General features: G+C 40.8%; 1 protein-coding gene across 4 annotated transcripts in view; it reads left to right on the top strand.

Moving 5' to 3' along the window:
* ASPN (asporin) overlaps positions 1-16,862 on the top strand; it is a 433,787-nt gene that overhangs the window by 256,013 nt on the left and 160,912 nt on the right. For 3 of the 4 annotated variants that reach the window (XM_044077412.1, XM_044077411.1, XM_044077409.1), the window contains exon 2: positions 6,950-7,332. In XM_044077412.1, the coding sequence (XP_043933347.1) occupies positions 6,966-7,332 (367 nt within the window). In that variant the 5' untranslated portion in view covers positions 6,950-6,965. Of the gene's footprint in view, positions 1-5,721; positions 5,814-6,949; positions 7,333-16,862 lie in introns of those variants that run through there. The other variant, XM_044077410.1, reaches the window with a different exon arrangement.

Here is a 16,862-nt window from a genome sequence, read left to right as displayed (position 1 = left end):
TTAGACTATGCAAATATTAGTATTTGAGGGCTGCGGCTACCAGCTTCACTTGCTTACCAACTTAGGCAAAGATGACAAAGATATTCAGCAATGACAGAAATAATAATATGATTTCCTATAATTATGAATATTTATGACATTTGTTTAAACTCAATGATTGGAAACAAAGTCAAATCTGCTGAATAAACTTGGGAATGGAAAATGCTAACATCTCTAGTAATTTTAAAGCAAGAAGAAGAAATTAAAATGGCATGAGGTAATGGCTATTTTTATATGGGGCAAATGTAAACAGCAAAAGATCAAATGTGAGATAATCATTATCCTCACACAGTGGGACCTCTGAAACCTTAGGGAGGAAGGGGCAGGATGGGAAGTAACATCAAACAGAAGAAGCCAGATTGTTTCAATGCTGCTCTAAAGTTCTTCCTGAAGAAAAATAATCATAGTTTCTAACTAATAACTAGCAAACTCGTAGGAACATGTTAGATAAACTATACATTAGCTGATCCAATGGCATGTAGCACTAAGCACTTATATGGAGAAGTTAAAATCAGGAATGTTCTTGATTGAGACCTGAGCAGTGAAAACAATTAAGTATCATGAGACCTAAGCCTGTTCTTTCATATTAGAGACTCTGGGCACTTAAGCAAAAGCTGTCAACAGGTGAGAATTTGACAGCAATTCTATATAACTGCTACAATACGGTTCCCACAGATATTACCAGATTCACATTGTATGAGAGATGTTAAGAATGTGCTGAAAATGCTCTTGATTTGTGATATGTGCTTCTCTGTGCAGAAACTTGACATATTACCTCATTTAAAGCAATTAGATATTAAATATTTATTATTTATTCATTTGCAATTTGGTAAACAGTGGGTATGCTGGTCTAGTGACACTTTTCAGCCATGATCAGGGCTCATGGACAGTAAAAAGAAGAAAAAATACATTAAATTGTAGTACAATAAATAAATAAAAATACACTGAAGAGTACTATACGATAAAGAAAATTTAAAAAAGTTATACAACTATGTTAGCATTACTTGATAGCATAGTTAACAGTATTTATAAAATACATGATGCATCATTAGAAGGTTAATGGATTGGCTTTATTTTTTTTTAACAAGAAGCATATTTATTAAATTATCTCTTATAACAGACAATCTTACATTTATATAAACGAAAACAAACCATATTGACATAATTTTAGTTGCAAACATTATATATAGGTTCATAAGTGTGTACTAGGCTAATGGACCTGGAGCCTTTACAAGCCTAGTCCAAAAAAATTGCCCAAGCATCGTGCCACCCGATGTTAGTTCACAGTGCCCATATCCAGTAGGGCAACTGGAATGATCCCTGGAGTGAACTTTGTTACCCATCCACTCGAGATTTCTCTTGAAGATGGCCAGCGAGGTGCTCTGCTTGACATGAATGGGAATATTCCAGAGTATGAGCAGTCTTTGGGAGATGAACCTGCCCCTCCAGCATGTTCTGTTAATTGTGGTAATGAGGTCATGATCTCTGGTGCATGTGGCGTGGGGGGGGGGGGGGGGATTGGGATTTCTTTAGGCGTAGTATTTCAAGTATGGCTGGGTCAGACATGGCTTTGTAAGTCAAGCAGAGATCACCTCTAAGTAGACGATAAGAGACTGAGGACAGCTAACGTTTCTGGAGTCTGTCCATGTAGAACATGTGTTTAAGGCCTAGGATCCTTTTTGTGAGGTACCTTTGTGGCCTCTCCAGCTGTTGTAGGTGTCTGGTCTGGTACATGCCAAACGGGTGTTATATTCGATGATTGGTCTAATGAGGGATGAGCAGAGAGAGATGATGACCCCTTTCTTCCTGGATGCGAAACTTTTGGTTATAAGATGTGCCACGTAGAAGGACTTTCTGACCACAGTGGCAATGTGGTGGTCGAAGCTGAGGCAGCTGTTGACCTGGGTGCTCAGATCTCTTATGGCCCCTTCAGTGTTCAGTGGGCTCCCATCAACGTAGTAATTCGTGGGAACTGAGTCTTTTCCAAAGGGGATGATCATGCATTTTTTTAGCGTTAAACTTCAGGCCATGGTTCCGACACCAGTTATTGGTCTCGGAGAGGCCCTTTTGTAGGATGTCTGCATCACTTGTTGTTGTTTGTCTTTCGGCTTTTCCTGGTTAGGGGTTACCATAGCGGAACTCCGGTCGGCTAATGATTGGCAGTAGATTTTCATGAACGCCGAGGTGCCAGTTCGACGTCCAACCTTCAACGAAAGCATGCCCATTTACGCATGCCTTTCGAACTCCCACCCAACCGTGTGGAGGACATGCACTCTCCACACAGAAGGCACTCCCTGCACTCCAGCCGCGAATCAAACGGGAGAACCTCTTGCTGTGAGGCAACAATGCTACCACTGCACCACCGCGGATCTGCATCACTTGGGGAATTGATAACCACTCCTAGCTTGCAGTCATCAGAGAACATGGTCAGCCAGAGTCCTTCTGTGTCTGTCTGGACTTCTGATATGTAGATGCCAAACAGGAGAGGCCCAGGACTGAGCCCTGTGGGACTCCACTCGTGACTGATTGACAGTCTGACTTGGAATCTACAACTTTCACTTTGTGGGTCCGGTCTGTGAACCAATTTGCAACCCACCTAGTAAAGTAAGGATTGATGCCTAGTTTGGTGAGTTTATCAATGATACCTGAGTGGGGAATGGTATCAAAGGCCTTGGCCAGGTCGAGGTGGGCTGTATGCACTGCCTTACCCTTATCGACAGCCTTGATGACTGCTTCGAAGAAGTCAATCAGGTTCAGCAGGCAGGATCTCCCCTGGACAAAGCCAAACTGTGTGGGATCAAGAGTTTGGAGATTGCCTATATCTTTGTTAAGCAGCTCCATAGTTTTGCATACCAGACTTGTCAGGCTAATGGGGCTATAGTTCCCAGGGTCTGTAGATGTTCCTCCTTTATGGAGTGGGATGACTGTAACAGTGCACCATTCCTTAGGGACAAACCCTGAGGTAAGGGTGAGATTGAACAGGGCACACCGACATGGTGCTAGTTTGTTTTGTAGCTCATGTAGAATGCAGCCAGGGACATTATCCGGTCCCATGGACACTGTATTCTTGGCTTTGGACAATGCAGCTTTTACCTGTGGCTTATAATTTATCCAGTCATTGTCAAACATCAATCCTGCATCTTGAAAACATTTACATTCACACACTTGCTGCAGATGTTCATTAAGTTTGATTTTGAATAATTCTAGTGAGTTCTGTGATCTGATTTCAATGTGAAAGTTGTTCTAAGTAAATGGAGTGAGCTTACACAATGCTTTTTCACCTAAAGTTGTTGTGAAGTGTGGCACTGTTAATATAATGCTGTTCTCCTGGTTAACGCTTAGGCTATATGTTGTTTGTCTTATACAGGGTGCAGTTTTTAAGTAAGACAATGGCCAAATGTAATTATTTTGAAAGTATGATTACTTGATGCCATTGTAGTCCTATTTTACCGCAAGTAAACATTTGCAGGCCTTCAGCAGTTCATAGTAGTGGGCTCTGCTGCTTGCTAGCAACACAAATAAGAATATTTTACTTTGTTACCTGAATTATTTGGGTGTAAGTACCTCACTGCAAACACAGCAAAGGGGCAGCACATTGTATTTTAGGAATTTGAACATTTCTGGCAATGGAATAAAATGCAACTATTTTATAGCACACCTACAGTTGGGATAAAGTCTTGCTAACAACTGTGTCTGTGTGAAACATAAAAATTAAGGAGTGGTCAAGAAGTACAGCAAGGTATTTTTGCTCTGTAAACTATTTGGAATAATGGTGTTATTGTCATTACTTAATACAAGTCGAAAGAGATTTCTGAATTTATGAGGAGATCCAAAACATTTCACTTTTTTTTAATTTGGGTTTATTATTGCTATTTGCAATCCAAATGCACTGCGAGGAGAAATCAGAATGCTATACTTGCTTTAGAGTGGATTTCATATATACATATAAAACAATATCATCGTCAAATAATACAATATCAAACTAGTTCAGTAATTTCATGAGTGAGGCCATTTACAAAAATTGAGAACTGCAGTGGTCCCAGGATGGAACTTTTGAGGTATACAGATATTCAGGGTACCCAAGATTGAGTAGGAATTGCTGGCAAACACTGCAAGGTAGATCAGCCTACAAGGTAGGATGTAATGAAACAAAGTTTAAAAAAACTTTAGTAAAAAAAAAAAAAAAAAAAAAAACATAAAAAAAACAGATGAGAGGTTTCACAACCACATAAAGCCACTTCTTCAGATGAAAAGTTCTTTGTTCGAAGGGTCGGCATAGCAATGGGCACTATGTATGCTAACTACGCGTGTTCTGTTGATAACATTCTTCTTATATGGACAGGTCCTGTTAACATCTTGAAGGACTTTGTCGACTATCTCCAGACTACGTCTTTTCTTAAGTTCACTTTAAACTATTCTGATGTAAGTGTGGACTTTCTTGATGTCTGAATTAGGATTACACCTACAGGCCTGAACAGTGACTCATACATATATGTATATATGTGTATATATATATATATATATATATATATATATATATATATATATATATAAACCCCTATAAGAAAAATAATGTGCTGCATTGAGGCTGTATGCATCCTCACTATGTACACAGAAATGTCCTGAAAGGGCAATTGTTTAGATCAGCAAGGGTAAATGCAAGTGATGCTAATACGCTACTATCCTTTGGTGAAATGAGTGAAGAACTTTTGGCTAGGGGATATTCTGAATGCGACATTGAAGCAGCGCGTAGTGAAGTGCTGCGACATATTGATAATTTAGCAAAACTTATTTTTCTACAGATTATGATGTTAATATACATAAAACCAATGAACAAAGTAGCTTGAGGATGAATATTACTTACTCAAATGATGTGAACTTAATATGCAATGTAATTAAGAGGAACTGGTCTATTCTGACACCTGATGATAGATTTAGAAAGCTCTTAGACGAAATACCGAGTTTCAGTTTTAAAAACAATCACTCTCTAAAGAAACTACTTTGCTATAAGACACAATGCAAAGGTATGTTAAGATATGATGGACTTGGAACATATCCTTACAGATCCTGCAATGTATATTATTTTTTAGTTGTACATCTTACAAACATCATGTTACTGAACGAGTCTATCATTTTAATTTTCATGCCAACTGTTTAAGTAGAAATTTGGTATATTTAGCAATGCGTAGACTAAGTGGAAGATACTATATTGGTAAAACAAATCATGCTTTAAAAGACTGTATTCGTCTGCACGTTTACTATATTAGGAAACAATATTGTAAAAATGCTCTAGCTAAAGATGTTATGGTAACAAATAAAAATCATATATTTAGTTTTTTGGTTCTGGAACAGTTTAATACTGGATGTAGAGGTGGAGACTTTAGGACTAAAACTGAATGCATTGAGATTAAGTGGATACTAGAAGTTCAAGCTGATAGGGGCTAAATGACTCTGTCCCTTTAAAACCTATTCTTAGATTGCATCCTTTGGTCCGCTGAATTTGAAACTTTGTATTTAACTGACTGCTTACTGAATGTATTTAGAAATGAAGAAACGGCTGTGTGTGGTCACGTTTTTATACAATTTTTACTAAACTTTTATTAAACTTAATTTGCCTTTTAACATCCTGCCTTGTCGGCTGATCTGGCTATACATTTCATTTGTTGTTCATGATTGTCAGCATAATCCGATACTTTGGTGTTTTTTTCCTGCAAATATTGGAAGGTTCTGTCTTGCAGAGAAGTTTGGAACTACTGCATGGTAGTTGGATCAAAGTAAGTTCTTGCTATTTACTCGGAGAACAGAGTGGTTGACACACTCAAAGGCTCTAATCATATATATGAATACTCCTGCCGTGATATGCCCTTTGTTTACATGACATTTTGTTGGGAAGACTGTATAGAATGGTTATAGTACTGAATAATTACAGATGCTGCGTTATTGGTTGCAAAGAAGACCACAGAAATATGTTCATATAGTTGTTTGCATATTGCTTGAAATAGCCTTATTAGAGAACATAAGCTGGAAATTGGTTTGTAATCATTGCAGTCTTTGCAGAAGGACACTTGATAAGGGGATAATAACATATTTGGGAAGGCTAAGAACTATGCCAGTGGTGAGTGAGAGGCTGTAATTACTAATCAAAGGTTTGACAGTGTGAGAGGCTGCCATGTTTAGGAAGATAGGGTGTAATATGCTAAACTTAGCCCCCGAGTTGATATTTAGATAAAGTAGTTGCTTTTTGATTACTTTAGCAGATATCTCAATGAAGTAGAAAGAGACACTATATACAGAGGGCAGGGGTACAAATTTGGGAGGCGGTAAGATCAAAAGATCAGGATGGTGAAGTGGTCAGTGATGGGAGAACACAAGTTAGGTTACAGATGATTTGAAGCAGAAATTGTTTTCAGAGGTGATAGATGCACTGTTGTCTGGGTTAGCTGAAATAGTTACAAATGCTGCATCTGTAAATTTCTCCTGTTAACTGCTTAACTGATTTCTTAGATAGCTGTTTTTATTAAGTTTGTAACTATCCCAGTTGACTTCGTCAGTTTAGGATTAGCTTGATGCAATGTTTCATCAGAAGGTTTTTTGTTTTAAATGGTTCCAGGCATTATCTTTTTGTTTCATTGTTTTGACGTCTTCTGTTTGTGTCACAATAAATCCGAATTTTTAAGTTCATGAAGCAGCGTTTTTTTCAGGTTTGTTTCCTGCATTTTGGTTAGTGCTGTGTTTACTGCCTGCATCGCTACTGTGCCTTTTATGTTAGTTTATGTGCTTGGACTGAGTTTGGCACAGGTAGCGTTAGTCCTGTGGGGAGTGATATTCTTGGACTTAATTTCAGAAAAGTGCTTCTTTACATTTTTAAGTTGTCAATACCACTAACAATGTGTGTGATTTCCATTTTTAGTGCACACGAAGACACCATGAAGGAATTTTTGCTCATCTTCTTCTTTGGTTTCTGCTCCGCATATCCATACTGGACAAACTCATTTAAGGATTTTATGCTCACAAAAAATATAATGTTACAAGACATGGATGATAGTAATAGTCTACTTCCAGTCAAGCGGTTACCACGACAGCAACCAACAGCCTTTGTTCCACAACTGAGGACTACATATTCACCACGAGTGCGGACAACATCTTCTCCTAGAGTGAGGACAACACCATCTTCACCACGAGGGAGGACAACACCACGGTTACACCCAAATGCACTTCCTCCACCATTTGTGTATTCAGTATGTCCTTTTGGGTGTCAGTGTTTCATGAGAGTTGTCCAGTGCTCAGATCTCGGTAAAACTACTTTAATTTTCTTTGAATATACTATTACAGTTATAATAATTGGTATTTTCCAGTTCTGCATGTCCAGCTGATATAATACAGTTAGTGCTAGAAGCTTATATTTTTGCTATAGTCCTTAATTCTAATTTTGGTGGCCTTGATGTTCACAGAGCTGGTTTTGCATGAATTATTTAATATTAGTACAGGGATTCTACTAGGTATCTCATATAATTAATATATATGCACTAAAACCAGTGCAGATTCCACACTAAGTGTTGTTTTCCACATAATCTTAAGTCTGTGGTATACATTTTAAAGTTCTTTTTATTCACACTTGCAGGTATCTGCCCTCAATTTTGCTATTTCCTCTGCATGTCATCTTCCCGCTCCCCTCAAATTAACAGATGTCCATAATTAGTAATACAATGTGTGTCATTCTCAGCCGCAAATTATAAAGCCAGTCCAGACCTTTAGCTAATAAAGTGGTATTACCAGGCTCAATAAGGAGGGGGAATTTATCTTCCAAGTCCCTACCTCTAATCCTGAGGGCACACAATAAAAATGGCTGCAAAAGCTATTAACGGACTTTTGATGTTTAAATGTTAGCCCTGAGGATACTATTATCAAGCAGCTGACAATAGTGTAGTCTCGTAATCTGCATCGAAAGGCATCCCCATTACAGCAACCACTTTCTTTCCCTATCCTCTCAGGCTAATAAATAGATGGACCAAGGATAATGGTGAAGTGAAGCAGCAGTACTGCAACAGATCAGCAAATCAGACAAGGGGTAACACTTGGACTGCAAAAGCAGACAGTATTTTTTGATCAGAGGAGTGCAGACCTGCAGTCTACATTACAGCCGCGTAGCAGCCTACTGTAACATGAAATTCTAAAAATACCCTCTAGCTTAAGAAATATACCATTTCTAATTCTGCCCATTTTTATATTAAAAACAAGAAAAACATCAGTGTATAACATTATCATCATGAAACAATTTAAAAACAGCAAGACTATGAAACACAAATGAGGTTAATCAGCAACAGCATTAGGACACCAACATATCCTGTGTGTGTGTGTGTGGGGGGGGGGGGGGTTCTACAACATTCTACTTTTTTCCCCCCACAAAATGCTGTATCACTTAAAAATGTACAAGGAAGTACAGCAAATTTCCCCTAAAATGGAAAAGAGAGAAAGTGTGTGGGTCATCAGTCACATAAAAAGAGAGAAGTTTGCGGCCCTAGAGTCAGCACTATTATTACGAAAGCATGGTTTCTTCACTGGAGATCCTGATTTCATCATACAGCAAGAATAAGTTGCAAGTAATGATGGCAGCTTCAAAAGGTTACACGGAACACAGAATAAAGAAAAGCATGAAGTGCAAAACAGGTCAAATCTTGTCCACTTGTGAAACATGACACCTAGAATGTAATGCTTGCTGAAATGAATGCAGTATTTATCCACAAGTACAGTTTAACTGAGCAGCTATCTATGCTTTCACAAAGTGTTCTACCACTTTCTTTTTATAAAAGAACACTGACTGCTTACTTTCTTAACAAGTCTTAGATTACAAGTTCTGCCCTCCATCAAGTTACATGTCACATAATATAGAAATGATACCTTAAACATTGAATAACTAAGGCCAAGATCAAGCAAATGCCTTAAAACATGCCAAACAAAGCTGCAGACTTACATAATAAAGATGATGGGGATAATTCTCAGTCCCACTGGAGAACTATTTCCTTTTCAAACCATGACAAAGCCTATGGAGGACTTCCAAGCAATGTTGTGCGGCTCCAAGATCTCCTTGTGGAGAGATGGAGGCACTAAACAAGACAAATGCAAAAGCTGCGCACTTGGAGATGGACATGTCTATCTTGCCACAATCATGAAGCTCTCATTGCTTTCATGTGTATATTATCAGAACCAAGACTCTGTTGCGGCACTAAAATAAGTCTTGGTCATTCTGTACAAAACTTTTAAAGTAGATAAAGAATTTAAGGAAATGAAAACATAACTCTCCAGCCAATGAAGAACACATCCACTGCTCATTTCCTATGTCCCGCATGACAGAAAAAATCTGTGAAGTTATAATTTCTCCTTTGCCATGAACAGACTGACACCATTGTACTCCCAAGCCCAGGGAGATGGTAAAATTGTTTCTCCTCTAGAGATGAAGCTTATGGAGAGGACTGGTGTAGTAGCTCAGATCCTCTTCCGGTATTAACCATTGATAGACAGTCCCAGAGACTAAGTGGTGGATTTGCAACACCTCTTTCAAGATGGGGTAACAATGTGTTTTCCTCCCACCACACTGGTTTAAGGTTAATGTCAGGACAGCCAACAGGCATCACCTCAATTTTGTACACAAATGACATGATGGTCAGAGCCTCAGAGAATATACTAGCTCTTCTTCCTCCTTTGACATAGTCTCTGTCACTCTTTTTAACAAGAGTAGTACAACTAAAGTCAGGATCTTTAATGCTATTTCAGCTGCCAAATGAGGATAAGATGGAGGGGGATGGTCAACAAGCAACTCCAGAATATGACCCAATCTATAAAGTTCAGAATTTATCTGTCTTGCATTGTAGCTGTCCAGGCTGGTCAAACCAAAAAAGTCTGCCTCCAATGTCTCAAAAGTAGCCCAAACTGCTCTCCGGCAACCTTGACAGCAGTTGTTTTGGGACACACTGCAGATGCTGCCACTAGGAGCACTGCCACATACTGCTTGGCTGTTCTGTGATCTCTGTGAAGCTTCTTCCTGTTCTGCAACTAGGCAAGTATGGATAAGAAAGATGGGAGAACATTATATGTATATTTTATTAGGAACAATGCTTTGTCTCACATTTGGAGGCCTTTAACGATCTATTGAGCAAGTTCTTCAAAGAAATTCTGTTCTTCAGATGATCAAGTACAGTTTGGTCCAATTCTTCATGAAGACATGACAGCCTCAACCAAACTGTTCTTAGATGCCAGGAACATCTGCCCTTGCCAAAGTCTCTGCAATGTCAAATGATGGTCTAAGCTTAATTCCAGGAGAGTCTACAGGAATCATCTCAATCCTTGCTAATGGAAGTTCCTCCGCTCAGAAGAAAAAAAGGAAGTTCATAATCTGAACTAAAGATGTACACCACTGAAGACTTGAAGATTTGCTCTTCATACTGCTATCAAGCTACCACTTGTTAATGTGTAGAAGGTAGGGCAGTACTTACCACACTGGTGAAAATACTAGCTTAAGAAGAGTTGTAGACCACAGCTCCTGCAGCGCAATAGGAAATGCAGTCATGCTCACAGTTAGGCCTGGACAACAGCCCTTTTGTCTTACTAGATTCTGACTGAAAGCACAAGACAAAACCTCTGGCAAGTCCCTGAAATAGCTGCTGTCAGTCCCTACCACATGCTAAATGGCTATGCAGAACTCTATCAACTCTCTCTATCCTGTGCCACAAGCCACTAAGTTAAAGCAATAGCTCTTGCCCAAGATGCTTATGTACAATAATGCTAAGCAAAAAGGTAGCTTCTGTGGTGGCCTTTATTACCAGAGGTATACTTGGTAGGTCTTATTTTTAGGCATCAATAAGGGTACCTTGTAATCACATATTTAGAGGTGATCAAAACTTCATGAGCAGATAGAAGGAAATACGGCATCTAGGGATGCTCGTTCCCCCTTTTTAATGGTGTAGGGATGCCTCAGTGTAGGCCAGGGAAAATGAAAGCCCATATGTGGCAGCCTAAGATTTTAATAGATGATAGCGTACAGCAAAGACAGACCAGTGCTTCACTCTCTGCAGAGGGCCACCATTTCATCTCAGAAAACTGATATTATGCAGCACCATCAAATGTTTTTCTCAGCATATTTCTAGTCAAAGGCGAAATCATCAGCAATATATGTTTTGCATTCTTTTTGCATAACAGCAGAACCTGGTTGAGAAATGAACTTGTCTGCTGTAAGAACTTATGTTATGGAAGTGCAGTTTGGGCCACTTCACGGAGTCTTTCTAAGCAAGAGACAAAAAACATGAACCAATTTTTTTTTATCTTCAAGACAAATCCTGGATCTCAAATAAAAACAATGGAAAATATTTAGAAACTGGCATGACTGCTATAGTCGATTGTGTCAAGTATATAGCAGATAAATTCTTATTCATCTCAGATCTATGATGCCCTGTTGCAGTTTGTTATTTTTTCCTCAGAATCCCCATGTTCAGGGGCATGAATACTCTGTGCCAATGCTTGCACTGATATGAAGTATTACAATATAAACAACAGTTATGTACTTACCATAACACTAGATCCATGAAGTCTTCTACCGTCCTTAACTGATGGGTCTATTGGGTCTGACATCGTCTCAGGCTCTTCCCCTACCCATAATCCCCCCCATCAACTGAATACTTCAGATCAAGTTTGCCTTCCTAATGCATACGCACAACTGCTACTCAAGACACACCTATCTACCTGGAATACAGATCATGACTGTAAAAAGGACAAGGCACTGGTTAGGAACTTTGCATCAAACTGTAGACCAACAGAGTCACAATGAGGCAGGGGATGGAGGGAGGGAGGAAAGTTAAGAAAGTCAGATAAAGACAACATGGATCTAGTGTTATGGTAAGTACATAACTTTCATATTCCATGTTGTCTCTTCCGTCTATCCTCTACTGATGGGACAGACTACCCAGCTCCTACAAACCATGGGAGTTTTCATAGAAGGATATTCTGGAAGATGGTGGAACCAAAAGAAGCCCTGGAACTGAAATGCAAGTCCAGCTTGTACTGGGGTGTAAAGGTATGCATGGTAGACTAGGTAGCTGCTGCGCAAATGAATAGGCATTATTGAGAATTTGGTTGTCAACATGTTTACTGCCCTGGTAGAATGAGCTTTGGGATTACAGGACAAGGCTAAATCTTTATGCACACATAAAATGCATTTAAATAGCCACCTAGATAGAAACCCCATTTGCCTAATTTGACTGAAGAAAAGGAAAATCAGAACTGGTCTGTCTTAGTTACAGTTTTAGTTCAGGTAAAATCTCAGTTGTCGGAATACATCCATCAAGTGTAAAATATAATCTCCTTTACTGGATAAATTTGGGAAGAAAACAGGTAGATCAATAGTTTCATTCAAGGAAAACTCCAAAGTCCCCTTGGGGACAAAGGTAGGGTTAAGTTCGCAGTAATACCCGTTTATGAAACATCAGGTAAGGTGATTTACAAGAGCGAGCTTAAAACTCTGAAAGTCTTTGAGCAGAAGTAATAGCCACCAGGAAAAGAACTTTCCAAGAAAGATACTTCAGCTCCATAGTCAAAGTTGGTTCAAATGGAGGTTTTGTCAAAGTCTGAAGTAAAAATGTAATGCTCTAGTGTGGAATGGGATTTCTTAAAGGGGGGAGATGGCCTTTAGAAAGCTTTTGACAACTTTAAGGAAGCAATGGGGAGTCAGTTTCTCTTCCATATGGAAATCTGAGATGGCAATCATCTGAACTTTAATGACAGAACAACTAGCCTCATCATGAAAGAAGAGTCAGAAAAGAGGCCTAAATCTCTTCCATTTGCTTGTGTAAACATTCCTAGCGGAGGGTTTCTCAAATTATGTCAGGCTAAGCAACATTTGAGAAGACAGCTTGGACTGTCAGGCCATCATGGGAACTGCAGAAACCATGAGGTTAATTCAGTGGTGCTATATCTGGTTGAGGAGTGCACCTGACAAGGTTTGGAATGGGATCCAGGACCCAAGTTGGATGTATCAAGTGAGGTCAGAAGTTGGGGAACCATACCTGTTGAAGCCAAAAGGGAGCAATGAGGGTCACTTTTGTCTTTCACCACATTGCTTTCTGCAGAAACAATGGAATGAGGAGAGTAGGAGGATAAGCATACAAGAGACCCAGTGACCAATTATGGACTACAGCATCCCTCAGGGACTCCCCTTCCAGGAGGGCAAAGTAGCTGCCGCACTTGATGTTGGAAGGGTGGCAAATGGGACATAGCATGGCTAGCCCCACAGTAGCTAAAAACTCAATCTGCCACCACCTGATTGAGGGACCACTCATGAGGGAGAAGGATGGACCTGCTGAACTTGTAGACTAAAACACTGGATTTCCTTGGTATATATGCTGCCGCCAGAATGCAATGGGACGATATCACCCACTACTAAACCCACATGGCTTCTCAACACAGTGGGTTAGAACAAGTTCCCCCTTGTGTTTTTGATCTACCATACTACTGACATGCTGCCTATCTGGATCAAAATCACACCTTGGGGGGGGGGGGGTAGCCCTGAAAGCCCTGCAACACCAGTAAGACCACCCTCATCTTCAGAACACTGACATGAAGCCTGGCCTCGGAGAGGGACCATGTGCCTTGGATCATCTTTCCCATGTAATTCCCGACAATTCTACCTGGGAAACATCAGTAGCCACCACGTTCTGGTAGAATAATAAAAGGGTGACCTAGGGAGACTTGGAGGGCACCACTGGACATGGTGTCAGTATATGTTGGTGAGGCAAATGGGAAAATGCATTGGTTGGTAACACACTGACCACTGAACTGCAACATTCCACTGCAGCACCCTCATATAAAATTTGGCCTGAGGAACTAGAGTGATAAAGGCTGCCATCAATCCCAAGATATGTAATTTGCACCTGGCTGAAGGCTTGTTGTTGAAAGGTTAGAATTTTTGACTGTGGTAATCTGGCTCTCTGCAATGTCATATCAGAAGAGTACCAGTGAACTCTGGACAGGGACAAACTTTGAGTTTTCAATACTGATTGAGACTGCCAGATGGGCACAAATCTGGAGCAAAGAATTCCTGGCTTGGAGTAACATAATCCTGGAGGAAGCTGTTATGAACCAGTCATCCAGGAATGGGAACTCATGGATACCCTGCAGTTTGCTGTGAGCTGTAACCACTGCCATGAACTTAGTGAACAGCTATGGGGCTGTATAAAACCAAACGGCAGGGATTTGTACTAGAAATTACTTGCTTTCAGTGAAAAGTGAAGAAACCACCTGCAGCACCCAGCTATCTTGATGTGGTAGCATGCATCCTGAAGTTCTATTCAGCACATCCAGTCGTGCTTCCTTAACAGATGGTAAGATGAGCTGAACCGTGACCATACAGAACTTTGTCGTACATATTGGTTTAGCTAGCTGCTAGCTTGGTGAGAACTCTTGAATGACTCATTTTTCTAATAGCCTTTTTATTTCTTGTGCTGCAGTCTTCCTTTGCAAGGATGAGACATCAGGAAGTCTTCCTGAACTAGGGGGGATAAAGGAATGTAATGTAATAGCCTCTGGTTATAATTTTCTTCACTCATGAATCTTGGGTGATGGTTGCCCAGCCTAATGAATGCAGAGACAAGTGCCTCCCCCCGACTGCCTCCACAGAGCAATAGTCAGGCAGCTGATTAAGAGCTCTGAAAGGGTCTATTAGGGAAGGAGCCCCGAAATCTTGATTCTGTGTATGACCCCTGCTGTGAGGATGACATCCACTGTGATTATTCCCCCTCTGCCTCTGAGGGGCCTGTCCTAGAAGTGTTGGGAGCAAATCCTTCAGATTTATGCAACCAAAGCATCTTGCCTCTCCCCTTTCTTGTTCCTAGAAAAGGTCTTTGAGGGGTAGAATGGTGAATATGAATGGCAGACAACCTGCTGCCATCTTACTCATTTCTTTCACCTTTGGCCCAAAAATGGCCAGTGCTCACTACTCTAGATGTGCTATTAGCAATGTTGGAAATGAGCACAGACACATTTGAGAGGGATCGGAGGGTAGACAGCTGTGCATCCACTGTTTTACAAGCTTCAGCAGGTAAGGACCCAGACAGAGAGACTTGGAAAGCTCCTTTGTCAAGTCCCTCTGAAAGTGCATTAAACGAGCCAAGTAGTTCAGCGCCCTTCAACCAAAGGTAGTTGAAGTGTAAACCCCCTGTTAGGGGGCTGGACAGCAGAGTTCTCCTCTCTGAGCTCTTTCTTGGTGGCCACTGCTACAATCATGGGATCTACCATGGGACTCTTGCTCCAGAAAGGCCGTCTTTAGAGGAGACTAACATTTTATCAGGTTTATGCAAAACTGGTTCAACCACATATGGTTCCTTCCAAGCCCACCGCCAAACCAAATTCATAAGTTTGTCAGCAGGTAAGACTGCCCAGGAAGGAAATGGACCAGCCACAAAAGCATAGAGGAATATAGATTCCTCCTGGGAAGGGGTTTCAATAGACACGTCCACTGGGGCAGCGGAGCTAGGGGAAACCATCCCCTTCATCTAAATCTGTATACTTGGTGAAGGACTCCTGAGGAGTTTTTAAGTGCCTACTTTTGCTGTACTTCCCTGGGGGGAAGTTCAAGAGAAGACTCTGAAGCAGATCAGAAGTCCACAACATGAACCTTCTTGAGGCCTCAAGGGGCTGTCCTGAAGGGCAAGAATATAAAGTAGAGGACATGAAAAAGCCAGTGGGGAAAGGGGGGTTCCGAGTGGGAGACAGAGATGCCTACTCTCTAAATTTGGAGAGGGCTCTCTGAAGGCCAAAGCTATCTCTGAAACAGGCTCTGTAGGATACAAAGAACTTCACAAGGGCATACTCTGAAAAGCAATACAACTCAGCACCTATGCCAACACCAAAGCCAAGCTGTCAAGTGGAAGGGAAGGATCTGAAAATCTTGTAGTTGATCCCGACCCCCAGACAACAGGGCCATCCTCTTGAATCCAGGACCGAAGTCAGAGGCAGCCAGAGTTAAGAGAGTTAGAGAAATTGTCTGAGTGAAAGATATCCAGTCTGTCAGATCATACACTGGCAATCCTCACGGCACACTCTGATCCACAGTCACTAGATCCAAAGGTCAGACAACAACCCAGTCCAGGGAGGATCCCCAGTGGATTCTGGATCCTTAGGAATTTCTCTCTCTTCACATTTGCTTCGGACAGGCTCCTGGTTGACTGCACTAACCTAAGAAAACAGGCTTAAGAAGGTGGCTTGGAGATTTGTTGAAAATACATCTCCTGCAATAAGGGGGAGCATAGCTTCAGACTAACCAGTTACAGAGAGAACATGGATCCAGAAAAGGGTGGAGTAGGAGATCTTATCCTGATCAGGAATTCATCCCTGGTTTGGCACCTATGTTTCTAATGCAAACAGGTAACCTGTAAATGGTTCATCTCCCAGGTCTTTTCTTACACTTATCAAGGGTATCGGAACTTGTCAGAGATTTATGACACATGGCTACACTTAAAAAGGCCCTTGTGGTTGTTAGCCTAGTAAACACCTATGAACTATAATCTGCTCTGAAATAGTAGTCTACTTTGAAGTCTTCTGTACCTTTACTTCTGGACCTGTTGGCACTGTCAGATCAGGGGACCATTTTCTAGGTTCCTTCTGCCCGTGCTTCTCTGAAATGTTCTCAAGAAACACCTCCTTATCTAAGTCATTGTCCTAAAGTTTTTCTCTCTCTCACTTTTCTTTGTCAGGAAGAAGATCATGAGGGATCACCTTCTCCTGTGGAGGCAGGAAGAAGCCCCTTCAAGACAAGTTTAGATCACTGGGAGAGGTCTGGC

The sequence above is a fragment of the Protopterus annectens genome, chromosome 7.part0 (genome assembly GCF_019279795.1).
Source record: "Protopterus annectens isolate FY-2018-M chromosome 7.part0, PAN1.0, whole genome shotgun sequence".
NCBI classification, from domain to species: domain Eukaryota; kingdom Metazoa; phylum Chordata; order Ceratodontiformes; family Protopteridae; genus Protopterus; species Protopterus annectens.
This window is presented reverse-complemented; position numbering and strand designations above follow the sequence as displayed.